The sequence below is a fragment of the Hemiscyllium ocellatum genome, chromosome 20 (assembly GCF_020745735.1).
Source record: "Hemiscyllium ocellatum isolate sHemOce1 chromosome 20, sHemOce1.pat.X.cur, whole genome shotgun sequence".
Lineage (NCBI taxonomy): Eukaryota > Metazoa > Chordata > Chondrichthyes > Orectolobiformes > Hemiscylliidae > Hemiscyllium > Hemiscyllium ocellatum.
The window spans coordinates 60,099,596-60,116,049 of NC_083420.1; the positions used below are offsets into that span (position 1 = coordinate 60,099,596).

The 16,454-nt window shown below is 49.9% G+C and overlaps 1 protein-coding gene across 2 annotated transcripts in view; it reads left to right on the top strand.

Moving 5' to 3' along the window:
* The window catches only part of chst12a (carbohydrate (chondroitin 4) sulfotransferase 12a), a 178,026-nt gene that overhangs the window by 148,557 nt on the left and 13,015 nt on the right, over positions 1-16,454 (top strand). The window contains exon 5 of one of the 2 annotated variants that reach the window (XM_060840921.1): positions 1,879-1,926. The exons of the other annotated variant lie outside the window; for it this stretch is intronic. Coding sequence (XP_060696904.1) covers positions 1,879-1,908 — 30 coding nt within the window. The 3' untranslated portion in view covers positions 1,909-1,926. Of the gene's footprint in view, positions 1-1,878; positions 1,927-16,454 lie in introns of those variants that run through there. 2 annotated transcript variants of the gene reach the window in all.

Below are 16,454 nucleotides of genomic sequence, written 5' to 3' on the forward strand. Positions count from 1 at the left end.
TAAGAAGAACAATTGCATCTGTTCCATCAAAGCTTTTTATTGTTCCAGTCAATTTAATTAAATTCTATAACATTATGATCTTGATGATGAGATGAGATTCCCTACAGTATGGGAACAGGCTCTTTGACCCAACAAGTCTACACCGAACCCCCAAAGAGTAACCCACCCAGACCCATTCCCCATATTTACCCCTGACTAATGCACCTAACGCATTGGCAATTTAGCATGGCCAATTCACCTGAGCTGCACATCTTTGGATTGTGGGAGCAAACTGGAGCACCCGGAGGAAACCCACGCAGACACGGGGAGAATGTGTAAACTCCACACAGTCACCCGAGGCAGGAATTGAACCTGGGTCACTGGTGCTGTGAGGCAGCAGTACTAACCACTGAGCCACTGAACTGCCCCATATCCTATTTCTATCCCTATTTTTTAAGGCAAGAACAATCTGTAGTCTTTTTAATTAAATACTGCTAGATCTGAAATAGCCTTTTCCTCAGGTTTTTATATTTGTTTACTGTTCTAGAAAGCCATCATATAGCAGGAGCCCATGCTCCACAGTCTTCAGTTAGTTCACCTGGTCTAATGTGCTCATTTAAGTCATCTATGATATCTGTGTTGCCCAAGCTATATCCTTCTCTCATCTCCTGATTAACACCATGCTCCACGCCACCACTATTTAATGGCCACCTAATGACCACTGTTATTTTCCTGATTTTTAGCTCCATCTCAACCAATTCCATATTATGATTTTTCATACTGAGACCTCACTTATGTATTGATCCCACTCCCTAATATCAGCACAACTCAACTTCTTTTCCCTGTTGTCTGTCCTTCCTAAACATGGAATATCCGTAAATATTACATTCCAATTCCTGGTCAGCTATAACCTTGTTGCTGTAATGGCAATTAGATCCTACCCATTTACTTGTACTTGTGTCTTTAAATGATTTACCTTGTTATGAATGCTATGGATATTCAGGTAGAATGCTCCTAACTTTGTCTTTTGATATTATTCCACATTCTAAGCTTTGGTTACTTTCATCTTCATTTCTGTCTCCTAATTTAACTCTACTTCCTGTTTCCATCTTCACCTCATTCCAATTAGAACTAGCCCTCAGATTCCCAATCCCCTGACAATATACTTTAAACTCTCCTCAATAGTACTTCCTGAACAGTAAACCTTCCTGTAAGGATATCAGTCCTGGTTTCTGTTAAGATGTAACCCATCCACCAGGTACAGGTTCACCCTGCCCATACCTGGTCCTGATGTGTCCTACACTAGTTCTCCATTGAACATTCCATCAAACAATCCTGTTAGTTGTTCGCCTGTTAGCAAATGGCACTGGGAGTAATCCTCAGATTTGTGCTCTGAGATCCTGCTTTTTAATTTCCTTTTTATCTCAATTAAATCTGCTTGTAGAATCTTATCCCTCTTCCTACAAAATGTTATTGGTACCAATGAGGACCATAACTTTTGGCTGATCACCAGGGTCCAAAAGGAAGTCCTGCAGCCATCCTTGAACTTGACACCAGCAAGACAACACGCCATCTTGAACTTATGTTTACTGCCACAGAAATGCCTGCCTGATCCCCTGTTCATGGATTCCCCTTTACCGATTGATCTTCTATGCTACTTCCTCCCCTGTTGTTTCGCTGAGTTGCCCAGGGTGCTGCAAATTTGGCTTTGGCTGTATTCCTTTGAGGAACCATCTCCTTCACTTGTATCCCAAGTGTAAACAAGATAGATTCCTGAACTGCCTGCCTTGTTCTCTTAGACTGCCTGGCAGTCAGCCACTCCATGTCAGCCTGAATATTCCTGACTTGTGGAATGTTCCCCTCCTTAAACCTGTTATCCACATATGTTTTGTTTTGCAGATACGTAACTGTGATTCCATCTACTGCTGAAGTTATGAAACCTAGGACTCAACCATTTTTAGCCATTGGCAGTTTTTGCATGTGTCCATCTCAAACATATGGTGCATCATGATTTGTACATACTGCAAGATGGACATGGTAAAAACAAGGACTGCAGATGCTGGAAACCAGACTCTAGATTATAATGGTGCTGGAAAAGCACAGCAGTTCAGTCCTCAGCAAAAGACTCACCTTCAGCCCCCTCCACCCATGCATCAATGAATTTAATACGCGTCGTGATGTCGAACATTTCTTCTGCCGCCTCCGCCTCTGAGCTTAATTTTACAATCAGGACTCTTGCCCACCTTCCGAGGACCCCTTCACTCGCCTCCAACACACCCCATCCACCTGGACACCCCGTGCTGGCCTATTACCACCCTCTACCTCTTCATTTCCAACTGCCGCCGAGACATTAGCCGCCTCAACCTGTCTACCCCACTCCCCCACTCCAACCTCTTGCCCTCACAACGCGCAGCCCTCCACTCCCTCTGCTGCAATCCCGATCTCACCATCAAGCCAGCAGATAAAGGGGGTGCAGTAGTAGTCTGGCGCACTGACCTCTACACCACTGAAGCCAGATGCCAACTTGAAGACACCTCCTACTGCCCCCTCGACCATGACCCCACCCCCCATCACCAAACCATCATCTCCCAGACCATACAGAACCTCATCACTTCAGGAGATCTCCCACCCACAGCTTCCAATCTCATAGCCTGAGAACTCCACACTGCCCGGTTTTACCTCCTTCCCAAGATCCACAAGCCTGACCACCCTGGCCGACGCATTGTCTCAGCATGCTCCGGCCCCACTGAACTCATCTCTACCTACCTCGAAACTGTCCTATCCCCCTTAACCCAGGAACTCCCCACTTACATTCGAGACACCACCCACGCCCTCTACCTCCCCCAAGACTTCCGTTTCCCCAAACCCAATACCTCATCTTCACCATGGATATCCAATCCCTCTACACCTCCATCCGCCATGACCAGGGCCTCCAAGCCCTCCGTTTTTCCCACTCCCGACGTCCCACAGTACCCTTCCACCGACACCCTCATTCGTTTGGCCGAACTGGTCCTCACCCTTAACAATTTCTCCTTCGAATCCTCCCACTTCCTCCAGACCAAAGGGGTAGCCATGGGCACATGTATGGGCCCCAGCTATGCCTGTCTTTTTGTCAGCTACGTAGAACAGTCCATCTTCCGTAATTACATCGGCACCACTCCCCACCTATTCCTCCGCTATGTTGATGACTGCATTGGTGCCACCTCGTGCTCCCGTGAGGAGGTTGAGCAATTCATCAACTTCACCAACACATTCCACCCTGACCTTAAATTTACCTGGACCATCTCTGATACCTCCCTCCCCTTCCTGGACCTCTCCATCTCCACTAATGATGACCGACTTGACACTGACATTTTTTTACAAACCCACCAACTCCCACAGTTACCTGGATTCCCACCCTACCCCTGCAAAAATGCTATCCCATATTCCCAATTCCTCTGCCTCCACCGTATCTGCTCCCAGAAGGACCAGTTCCACCACAGAACACACCAGATGGCCTCCTTCTTTAGAGACCGCAATTTCCCTTCCCACGTGGTTGATGCCCTCCAAAGCATCTCATCCACATCCCGCACCTCCACCCTCAAACCCCACCCCTTCAACCGTAACAAGGACAGAACCCCTCTGATGCTCACCTTCCACCCTATCAACCTTCGCATAAACCAAATCATCCGATGACATTTCCGCCACCTCCAAACGGACCCCCATACATTTCCCTCCCCACCCATTTCCACCTTCTGCAAAAACCATTCCCTCCGTGACTACCTGGTCAGGTCCACGCCCCCAACAACCCACCCTCCCATCCTGGCACCTTCCCCTGCCACAGCAGGAATTGCATAATTTGCACCCACACCTCCTCCCTCACCTCCATCCAAGGCCCGAAAGGAACCTTCCACATCCATCCTCTACATTGGGGAGACTGGACACCTCCTAGCAGAGCGCTTTAGGGAACATCTCTGGGACACCCGCACCAATCAACCACACCGTCCTGTGGCCCACCATTTTAACTTCCCCTCCCACTCAGCCGAGGACATGGAGGTCCTGGGCCTCCTTCACCTCCGCTCCCTCACCACCTGAGGAAGATGAGGAAGAACGCCTCATCTTCTGCCTCGGAACACTTCAACCCCAGGGCATCAATATGGACTTCACCAGTTTCCTCATTTCCCCTTCCCCCACCTCACCCCAGTTCCAAGCTTCCAGCTCAGCACCGTCCCCATGACCGGTCCTACCTGTCTATCTTCCTTCCCACTTATCCACTCCACCCTCCTCTCTGACCTATCACCTTCATCCCCACCCCCATTCACCCATTGTACTCTTTGTTATCTCCCCCCACCCTCCTCTCTGACCTATCACCTCCATCCCCTCCCCCACTCACCTATTGTACTCTATGCTACTTTCTCCCCACCCCCACCCTCCTCTCATTTATCTCTCCACCCTGCAGGCTCCCTGCCTCTATTCCTGATGAAGGGCTTTTGCCCGAAATGTCGATTTTCCTGCTCCTCAGATGCTGTCTGAACTGCTGTGCTTTACCAGCACCACTCTAATCTAGAATGCAAGATGGACATCCCTTTGACCAAGCTGTACTGCTGTAGGACAATATTATAACCTATTGATTACAATTCGAATAACTTACTAGTTACTTAGTTTCTTCCTCTGTGCGAATGTAAGAGCCAACCATTAGAGGCTGGAAAAGGTAGAAAAAGAAAGGAGCACTCCATTCCCATACACACCAAGTCCCTCGCACCCCAAAACCCCTCGTACTCTAAACCTCCCCTCGCACACCAAACCCCCCTCGCACACCAAACTCCCTCTCACCCCAAACCCCCTTCGTACCCTAAACCTCCCCTTGCACACCAAACTCCGCTCGCACACCAAACTCGCCTCACACACCAAACCCCCCTCGCACACCAAATCCCCCTCACACACCAAACTCCCCTCGCACATCAAATCCCCCTCACACACCAAACTCCCTCACAAACCAAACCCTCTCCCAAACCAAACCTAGCTCACACACCAAACCCTCCTCACACACCAAACCCCTCTCGCACGCGAAATCTCTCCTCGTACACCAAACCCTCTCACACACCAAACACAACCCGCACACCAAACCCCCTAGCACAACAAACACACCTCGCACACCAAACACACCTAACACACCAAACCCCCTCGCACACCAAACCCCCTTGCACTCCAAAACCCGTTGCACACCAAGCTCCCCTTGCAACAAAATGCCCCTACAACCACCAAAACCCCTCATACATCAAAGCCCCTCACAAACCAAACCCCCCTTTGCACACCAAATCCCCCCACACACATCAAACCCCGTCACATACCAAACTCCTTTTGCACACCAAAATCCCCTCGCACACCAAACCCCTCCTTGCACACCAAACCCCCTCGCACACTAAATCCCCCTCACACACCAAACACCCCTCATACACCAAACCTCCTCACACATCAAACCCCCCTCGCACACCAAACCCTCTCGCATACTAAATGCCCCTACAGCCACCAAACCCCTCACACACCAAACACCCTCACACTCCAAACCCCCCTCACAAACCAAACCCCCCTCACAAACCAAATCCCTCTCACACACCAAACACCCCTCACACACCAAACACCCTTCACACACCAAACCCCCCTTGCACACCAAACACCCTCACACACCAAGCCCCCCTTCACACACCAAACCCCCTCACACACCAAACACCCTTCACACACCAAACACCCTTCACACACCAAACCCCCTCACACACCAAACACCCTTCACACACCAAACACCCTTCACACACCAAACACCCTTCACACACCAAACACCCTTCACACACCAAATCCCCCTCACACACCAAACCCCCATCGCACACCAAACACCCTTCACACACCAAACACCCTTCACACGCCAAACCCCCTCACACACCAAACACCCTTCACACACCAAACCCCCTCACACACCAAACCCCCTCACACACCAAACACCCTTCACACACCAGACTCCCTCACACACCAAACACCCTTCACACACCAAACACCCTTCACACACCAAACCCCCTCACACACCAAACCCCCTCACACACCAAACACCCTTCACACACCAGACTCCCTCACACACCAAACACCCTTCACACACCAAACACCCTTCACACACCAAACCCCCTCACACACCAAACACCCTTCACACACCAGACTCCCTCACACACCAAACACCCTTCACACACCAAACACCCTTCACACACCAAATCCCCCTCACACACCAAACCCCCCTCGCACACCAAACACCCTTCACACACCAAACCCCCTCACACACCAAATCCCCCTCACACACCAAACCCCCCTCACACACCAAACACCCTTCACACACCAAACACCCTTCACACACCAAACCCCCTCACACACCAAATCCCCTCGCACACCAAACACCCCTCGCACACCAAACCCCACTCACACACCAAACCCCCTCACACACCAAATCCCCTCGCACACCAAACACCCCTCGCACACCAAACCCCACTCACACACCAAACCCCCTCACACACCAAACACCCTTCACACACCAAACACCCTTCACACACCAAACCCCCTCACACACCAAACACCCTTCACACACCAGACACCTCTCACACACCAAACATCCTTCACACACCAAACCCTCTTGCACACCAAACCCCCTCACACACCAACCCCCCCCACACACTAAACACCCTCACACACCAAACATCCTCCACACACCAAACCCCCACTCACACACCAAACCCCCTCACAAACCAAACTCCCTCGCACACCAAGCACCCTTCATACACCAAACCCCCTCACACACCAAACACCCTCACACACCAAACACCCCTCACACACCAAACACCCCTCACACACCAAATCCCCTCGCACACCAAACCCCCTCACACACCAAATCCCCCTCGCACACCAAAACCCCTTCACACACCAAACCCACTCCACACCAAACACCCTTCACACACCAAACCCCCATTCACATACCAAAACCCCTCGCACACCAAACCCCCCCCACACACCAAACCTCCTCGCACATCAAACCCCCCTCACACACCAAACACCCCTCGCACACAAAATCCCCCTCACACACCAAACACCCTCACACACCAAACACCCTCACACACCAAACACCCCTCACACACCAAATCCCCTCGCACACCAAACACCCCTCGCACACCAAATCCCCTCGCACACCAAACGCCCCTCACGCACCAAACCCCCTCACACACCAAATCCCCCTCACACACCAAACACCCCTCACACACCAAACCCCTCTCGCACACCAAACCCCCCTCACACACCAAACCCCCCTCACACACCAAACACCCCTCGCACACAAAATCCCCCTCACACACCAAACACCCTCACACACCAAATACCCTCACACACCAAACACCCCTCACACACCAAATCCCCTCGCACACCAAACACCCCTCGCACACCAAATCCCCTCGCACACCAAACGCCCCTCACGCACCAAACCCCCTCACACACCAAACACCCCTCACACACCAAATCCCCTCGCACACCAAACACCCCTCGCACACCAAACCCCACTCACACACCAAACCCCCTCACACACCAAACACCCTTCACACACCAAACCCCCTTCACACACCAAACCCTCTCACACACCAAACACCCTCACACACCAAACACCCCTCACACACCAAATCCCCTCGCACACCAAACACCCCTTGCACACCAAACCCCCCCTCACACACCAAACCCCCTCGCACACCAAACACCCTTCACACACCAAACCCCCTCACACACCAAACCCCCTTCACACACCAAACCCTCTCACACACCAAACACCCTCACACACCAAACACCCCTCACACACCAAATCCCCTCGCACACCAAACACCCCTCGCACACCAAACCCCCCTCACACACCAAACCCCCTCGCACACCAAACCCCGTCACACACCAAATCCCCCTCGCACACCAAACCCCCTTCACACACCAAACCCTCTCACACACCAAACACCCTTCACACACCAAACCCCCTCACACACCAAACCCCCTCACACACCAAACACCCTTCACACACCAGACTCCCTCACACACCAAACACCCTTCACACACCAAACACCCTTCACACACCAAACCCCCTCACACACCAAACACCCTTCACACACCAGACTCCCTCACACACCAAACACCCTTCACACACCAAACACCCTTCACACACCAAATCCCCCTCACACACCAAACCCCCCTCGCACACCAAACACCCTTCACACACCAAACCTCCTCACACACCAAATCCCCCTCACACACCAAACCCCCCTCACACACCAAACACCCTTCACACACCAAACACCCTTCACACACCAAACCCCCTCACACACCAAATCCCCTCGCACACCAAACACCCCTCGCACACCAAACCCCACTCACACACCAAACCCCCTCACACACCAAATCCCCTCGCACACCAAACACCCCTCGCACACCAAACCCCACTCACACACCAAACCCCCTCACACACCAAACACCCTTCACACACCAAACACCCTTCACACACCAAACCCCCTCACACACCAAACACCCTTCACACACCAGACACCTCTCACACACCAAACATCCTTCACACACCAAACCCTCTTGCACACCAAACCCCCTCACACACCAACCCCCCCCCACACACTAAACACCCTCACACACCAAACATCCTCCACACACCAAACCCCCACTCACACACCAAACCCCCTCACAAACCAAACTCCCTCGCACACCAAGCACCCTTCATACACCAAACCCCCTCACACACCAAACACCCTCACACACCAAACACCCCTCACACACCAAACACCCCTCACACACCAAATCCCCTCGCACACCAAACACCCCTCGCACACCAAATCCCCTCGCACACCAAACGCCCCTCACGCACCAAACCCCCTCACACACCAAACACCCCTCACACACCAAATCCCCTCGCACACCAAACACCCCTCGCACACCAAACCCCACTCACACACCAAACCCCCTCACACACCAAACACCCTTCACACACCAAACCCCCTTCACACACCAAACCCTCTCACACACCAAACACCCTCACACACCAAACACCCCTCACACACCAAATCCCCTCGCACACCAAACACCCCTTGCACACCAAACCCCCCCTCACACACCAAACCCCCTCGCACACCAAACACCCTTCACACACCAAACCCCCTCACACACCAAACCCCCTTCACACACCAAACCCTCTCACACACCAAACACCCTCACACACCAAACACCCCTCACACACCAAATCCCCTCGCACACCAAACACCCCTCGCACACCAAACCCCCCCTCACACACCAAACCCCCTCGCACACCAAACCCCGTCACACACCAAATCCCCCTCGCACACCAAACCCCCTTCACACACCAAACCCTCTCACACACCAAACACCCTTCACACACCAAACCCCCTCACACACCAAACCCCCTCACACACCAAACACCCTTCACACACCAGACTCCCTCACACACCAAACACCCTTCACACACCAAACACCCTTCACACACCAAACCCCCTCACACACCAAACACCCTTCACACACCAGACTCCCTCACACACCAAACACCCTTCACACACCAAACACCCTTCACACACCAAATCCCCCTCACACACCAAACCCCCCTCGCACACCAAACACCCTTCACACACCAAACCTCCTCACACACCAAATCCCCCTCACACACCAAACCCCCCTCACACACCAAACACCCTTCACACACCAAACACCCTTCACACACCAAACCCCCTCACACACCAAATCCCCTCGCACACCAAACACCCCTCGCACACCAAACCCCACTCACACACCAAACCCCCTCACACACCAAATCCCCTCGCACACCAAACACCCCTCGCACACCAAACCCCACTCACACACCAAACCCCCTCACACACCAAACACCCTTCACACACCAAACACCCTTCACACACCAAACCCCCTCACACACCAAACACCCTTCACACACCAGACACCTCTCACACACCAAACATCCTTCACACACCAAACCCTCTTGCACACCAAACCCCCTCACACACCAACCCCCCCCACACACTAAACACCCTCACACACCAAACATCCTCCACACACCAAACCCCCACTCACACACCAAACCCCCTCACAAACCAAACTCCCTCGCACACCAAGCACCCTTCATACACCAAACCCCCTCACACACCAAACACCCTCACACACCAAACACCCCTCACACACCAAACACCCCTCACACACCAAATCTCCTCGCACACCAAACCCCCTCACACACCAAATCCCCCTCGCACACCAAAACCCCTTCACACACCAAACCCACTCCACACCAAACACCCTTCACACACCAAACCCCCATTCACATACCAAAACCCCTCGCACACCAAACCCCCCCCACACACCAAACCTCCTCGCACATCAAACCCCCCTCACACACCAAACACCCCTCGCACACAAAATCCCCCTCACACACCAAACACCCTCACACACCAAACACCCTCACACACCAAACACCCCTCACACACCAAATCCCCTCGCACACCAAACACCCCTCGCACACCAAATCCCCTCGCACACCAAACGCCCCTCACGCACCAAACCCCCTCACACACCAAATCCCCCTCACACACCAAACACCCCTCACACACCAAACCCCTCTCGCACACCAAACCCCCCTCACACACCAAACCCCCCTCACACACCAAACACCCCTCGCACACAAAATCCCCCTCACACACCAAACACCCTCACACACCAAACACCCTCACACACCAAACACCCCTCACACACCAAATCCCCTCGCACACCAAACACCCCTCGCACACCAAATCCCCTCGCACACCAAACGCCCCTCACGCACCAAACCCCCTCACACACCAAACACCCCTCACACACCAAATCCCCTCGCACACCAAACACCCCTCGCACACCAAACCCCACTCACACACCAAACACCCTTCACACACCAAACCCCCTTCACACACCAAACCCTCTCACACACCAAACACCCTCACACACCAAACACCCCTCACACACCAAATCCCCTCGCACACCAAACACCCCTTGCACACCAAACCCCCCCTCACACACCAAACCCCCTCGCACACCAAACACCCTTCACACACCAAACCCCCTCACACACCAAACCCCCTTCACACACCAAACCCTCTCACACACCAAACACCCTCACACACCAAACACCCCTCACACACCAAATCCCCTCGCACACCAAACACCCCTCGCACACCAAACCCCCCCTCACACACCAAACCCCCTCACACACCAAACCCCGTCACACACCAAATCCCCCTCGCACACCAAACCCCCTTCACACACCAAACCCTCTCACACACCAAACACCCTTCACACACCATAACCCCCCCTCACATACCAAACCCCCTCACGCACCAAACCTCCCCCACACACCAAACCCCCTCACACACCAAACACCCTCACACGCCAAATCCCCTCACAAACCAAACCCCCTTGCACACCAAACACCCCTCGCACACCAAACACCCCTCGCACACCAACCCCCCCTCACACACCAAACACCCCTCCCACACCAAACCCCCCTCACATACCAAACCCCCCCACACACACCAAACACCCCTCACACTCAAAATCCCCCTCACACACCAAACCCCCCCCCATACACACCAAACACCCTCACATGCCAAATCCCCTCACACACCAAATCCCCCTCGCACACCAAGTGCCCCAACAGCCACCTAACCCCTCACACACCCCTTTTGCACACCAAGCCCCCTTCGCACATCAAACCCTTCACACATCAAACCCCCCTCATACACCAAACCCTCCTTGCACATCAAATACACTCACACACCAAATGCCCTTACAACCACCAAAGTATCTTTCACAACAAGCTCCCTCACACACTAAATTCTCTCTCCCACCAACACACCAAATCCCCTCACACACCAAACCTCCACACACATCAAACTCCCTCACACACCAAACATCCTCTCACTCCACCTCCCTGCCACACCAAATGCCCTTACAACCACCAAACCCTCTTACACAACAACTCCCACACACTCCCTCAAACATCAAACTCTCAGTCCCACCAAACTCTCCCTCCCACCAAACCCCCTCATACACAACACTCCCTCACACAGCATCTCCCATTTTACACACTGAACACCAACAGCAGTACTCAGTGCAAGCTAAAACTGTACTGAGAAATTCCTATTTTTTAATGGTCCCTGGCAAACATAAGATTCAAATTTTGAAAACCAATTTAACTCAGTACTAACTGCAGCTTCTCTGAGAGTGTCTGTTGCAAACCTTAACTTTGCTTATCTTAAAAGCACAATGTTTGATGTTGCTAAGATAAGGAAAAAAAATGGTCAGTTGCAGTTCTGGGCAAATGGATTAGGATGGTAGTGTAATTGTTATGCCACTGGGACCAGCATTTCAGAGATCTAGGCTAAGATTCTGAAGACATGCATTCAAATCCCACCATGCCAGCTGATGGAATTAGAATTCAGATTCATTAATCTGAAATGAAAGGCTCAGTAACAGAGGCCATGATACTTCTATCCACTATTGTACAAACCCACCTGGCTCCCTAATGTCCTTTCGGGCAGGAAATCTGCTGTCATTACCTGGCCTGCATGAGATTCCAGACCATCCAGATGTGAAATGGCCCAGCAAGGACTTAGTTCAAGGACAAAAGATAAAAAGGATGGGCAAACAAGAAATGAAAGATATATTATTCTAGTTTGATATTCAGGCTTTGTGCCTGGGAAATCATGTCTCACGAACCCCGGATTGTTTTTTGAAAAAGTAACAAAGAGGATTGATGAGAGCAGAGCAGTGGACATGATCTATATGGACTTCAGTAAGGCGTTCGACAAGGTTCCCGATGGGAGACTTTTACCCAGAGACAACACACCATCTGTCACTACATATTCTTCATCCAAACAACTTGCTCTTACCCCATGCACTTGCCAATGCATTGCATAATAATTGGACAATTCACCAGCACAAGGTGCTACTTTATTTAGATTGAACTCAGTTACAAAATGAAAACTTGAGACATCATGTGGTTTGTTTCAGTCCACATTCATCAGCTGGTTGGTTTAATCAACAATTCCTCTTTGCAAGCTTCACAGGAATAAATGTTTGAATAATAACACATTCAAGCACAAAATTTCAGTCTCAGATGAAGCTACATATTACCCTTAAAATACTACACTTAAAATGCCTGATCTGGAGCAATACACACCTCTTCTCCCCAGTTCACCAAATAAGCACTAAGTTATCAGCTACCTGGTACAGGAGTGACTCGGCAGTAGAACAAAACAGCAATAGCTATTGTCTTTAATGACTGCTTTAACTTCTGTTGCTAAAACCTGGAAGCGGAATATGACGCAGAGGAATGTTCATCACATTGCCAATCTGTTAACGTGAAAAAATCCTATTTTATATGTGCTAGGTAAATAAATACGTAAGATCCCGATTCAGTTTGATCCTCAATGGTAAACAGTGTTGGGCTTAGTTATTTTATAGATAGCAGACTACCTGGGTTTGTTAATAGATTGTTTAAACAAAGATAAAGGTTTAACACACAATGGAAGCTCAATGATGAGTACAGTGCTGTACACAAATAGAATCTTCAATTGAGAAGGATGTAACCTTACATGAACTCAACAAATTCCCCTTCCTGATCTAAATCATAAAGATAGCTATTTCCCCAGAGAATAAAGCAGGAGAGACTAAATTAGAGACACAACTCCAGTACAGAGCTATCGTTACTCACAAAGCAGGGCAAGAGGCCCAAGTTTGTTGAAGTTGAACAATGCATTGGACAATGAAGAGTTACTTGATGAAAAATAATATTAAAAGAACATTGCATTTTTGTCAGTGGAAAACAGACATCAAAAAAAAAGTGGCTATAAATAATGTATTGTCAGGAATTCACAGTCACTGCCAGAGCTGAGCTCAGTAACAGACTCCCTTAAGACCATCATGGAGTGCGATATGATTGGCTGTCAAATGCATTCTCACAAAGTAGATCAGGATAACAGGTCACCCATCCCCAAACACTCCGACAGAATGGGGCAACTTTGAGCAGCAATTTTTAATATTGTTATGGGGATGTAATATTTGCACTGATGTGGAATAGTAGGAGGAGCCCTTGTGTGATTCTTTTCAAATGTAATTTTCCAGTTTGAGCTGCCAGATGACAGACTTGCCCAAAGAGCATAACTGAAATACATTGTGCCTCACTTCAAGGAAATGCTGGTTTGAAAACCTTCAAACACAAGCCCATCTGGTTGGCAAAGTGTTTGGGTATCATCATCTGTGATGCCATTGCATCATTATTTTTATAAATCTATATGAAGTGTGCATTGCTAGCTGGCTCAGCAATTATTACCCATTCCTAAATGCCCTGATGGTGAGCCACTTTCTTGAACTGCTGTAGGTGCAGGTATTGCATGGTGATATTAGGAAGTGAGTTCCAGGATTCTGTTGCAGAGACAGTGGAGGAATAGCCAATAAAGTTCCAATTCAGGGCAGGTCATAACAATCTTTGCAGTGCATTTAAGAATGGGAAATAAATGCTGTCAAATGAGGATGGTGTCTGGCGTGGGGAGGGGATCTTGCTTCCATCTACCTGCTCCATCCCTTGTGGATGGTAGAGGTCATGATTGTGAAAGGTGATGTTGAAAGAGCCCTGGTGAGATGTGGCACTGCATCTTGTAGATGTTATGGGACACATTGCTGCTCTGTGAGCATCGATGGTGAAAGGTGTGAATGTTGAAGATGTTAGATTTGTGCAGGTCCTTGCTGATTAAGCAGGCTGCTTTGTACTGTATGGTGTCAAACTTCTTAATGATCAAGGATAACCCAAGGGCACGGTGATTGGCTGGGTTGGGTTTGTCCTTTTTTTGGTCATAACGTCACATGGAGTGAATCCAATTGGTTGAAGACTGCTATCTGTAATGCTGGAGACTGTTGGAGGAAGCCAAGATGGATCATTTACATGGCATTTATGGCTGAAGATTGCTGCAATTTCTTCAGCCTTATCTTTTGTACTGATATGTTGGGCTCTATCATCGTGGAGGATAGGGATATTTGTGGAGCCTCCTCCTCCAGTGAATTGTTCCACCACCGTCTGCAACTGGATGTGATGGGACTGCAGAGCTTAGATCTGATCCATTGATTGTGGGATCAAATAGCTCCGTCTATCGCTTGCTTTTGTATTCTTGATATGCAAGTAGCCCTGTTTGCTAGTTTGCCAGATTGACAGGTATACCTGGTGCTGCTCCTGGTATACCTTCCTGCACTCTACATTGAAACAGGCCTAATTCCCAGGCTTGATGGCAAGAACAGGGGGATATGCAGAGCCATTTGTTTACTTAGAAATTAGGAGCAGTAGGCTATTCAGTCCTGCTCCACCATTCAATAGGATCATGGCAGGTTCTTTATCCCAATGTCCATTTGCTCTCCATACCCCTTGATGTCTTTAATATTTAAAATGATCTTTCTTGCCTCCACAGCTGTCTGGATAATGAATTTGCAGCTCAACCATCTTGAGTAAAACGTTTCTTCATTTCAGCCCTGAATGGACTACCCAGTATCCTGCGATCATAACATCTGGTTTTAGACTCCCCAACCAAGGATTATCGTCTCTGTGTTTAGCCTGTCCAGCTGAATCAGAATTTTATGCATTTCAATTAGATCACCCTCACATTCTCCTAAATTGTAGTGAATGCTGACCCATTGAAGCAGTCTCTCCTCATGCTACAGTCCGGCCATCTCCAGTATCAGCCTAGTGAATCTTTGCTGTAGCCAGTAGCAAGCATGCACACAGTACTCCAGGTGTGGTATCAATTACACGAAGGCATCCCTACCTCAGAGTTTAAATTCTGTTGCAATGAAGGCCATTTGCCTTCCTAATTGCTTGCTTTAGCTATCTGTTTACTCCCATTGACTGGTGTACAGACACTCCGATCCCTTTGCACATCCACATTCCAAGATATCACATTTACGTAATACTCTTCCTTTCTGTTTTTTTTTTACAGTGTATATCTTTATATTTACTCATGTTATTCTGCATCTGTCTGCTCAAGTTATCCAGGTCACAACACAGGCCCTTGCATCCACCTCACAACTCCATCTAGTGGGTATCACCAGCAATTACACTTTGTTGCCTCATCTTGGTCGTTTACATATATCCCGTATCATGAATTCCTGTGGTGCCCCACTGGTCACCACCTGTCACCTGTAAAGAGACTAATTTCCACTTTGTTTGTCTGTCAACCAATCGATCCATCTGCAGATTGCAGTTGAATACAATTCTGCTGCTGACGATAACAGACATCGTCTCACAGGTGCAGAGTTTTGAATTGCTAGGTCTGGTTAGTCTAGCTCATCGAGAGCAGTGGTAACGCCACGCAACAGAATGGAGGGAAGCTTCAATGTGA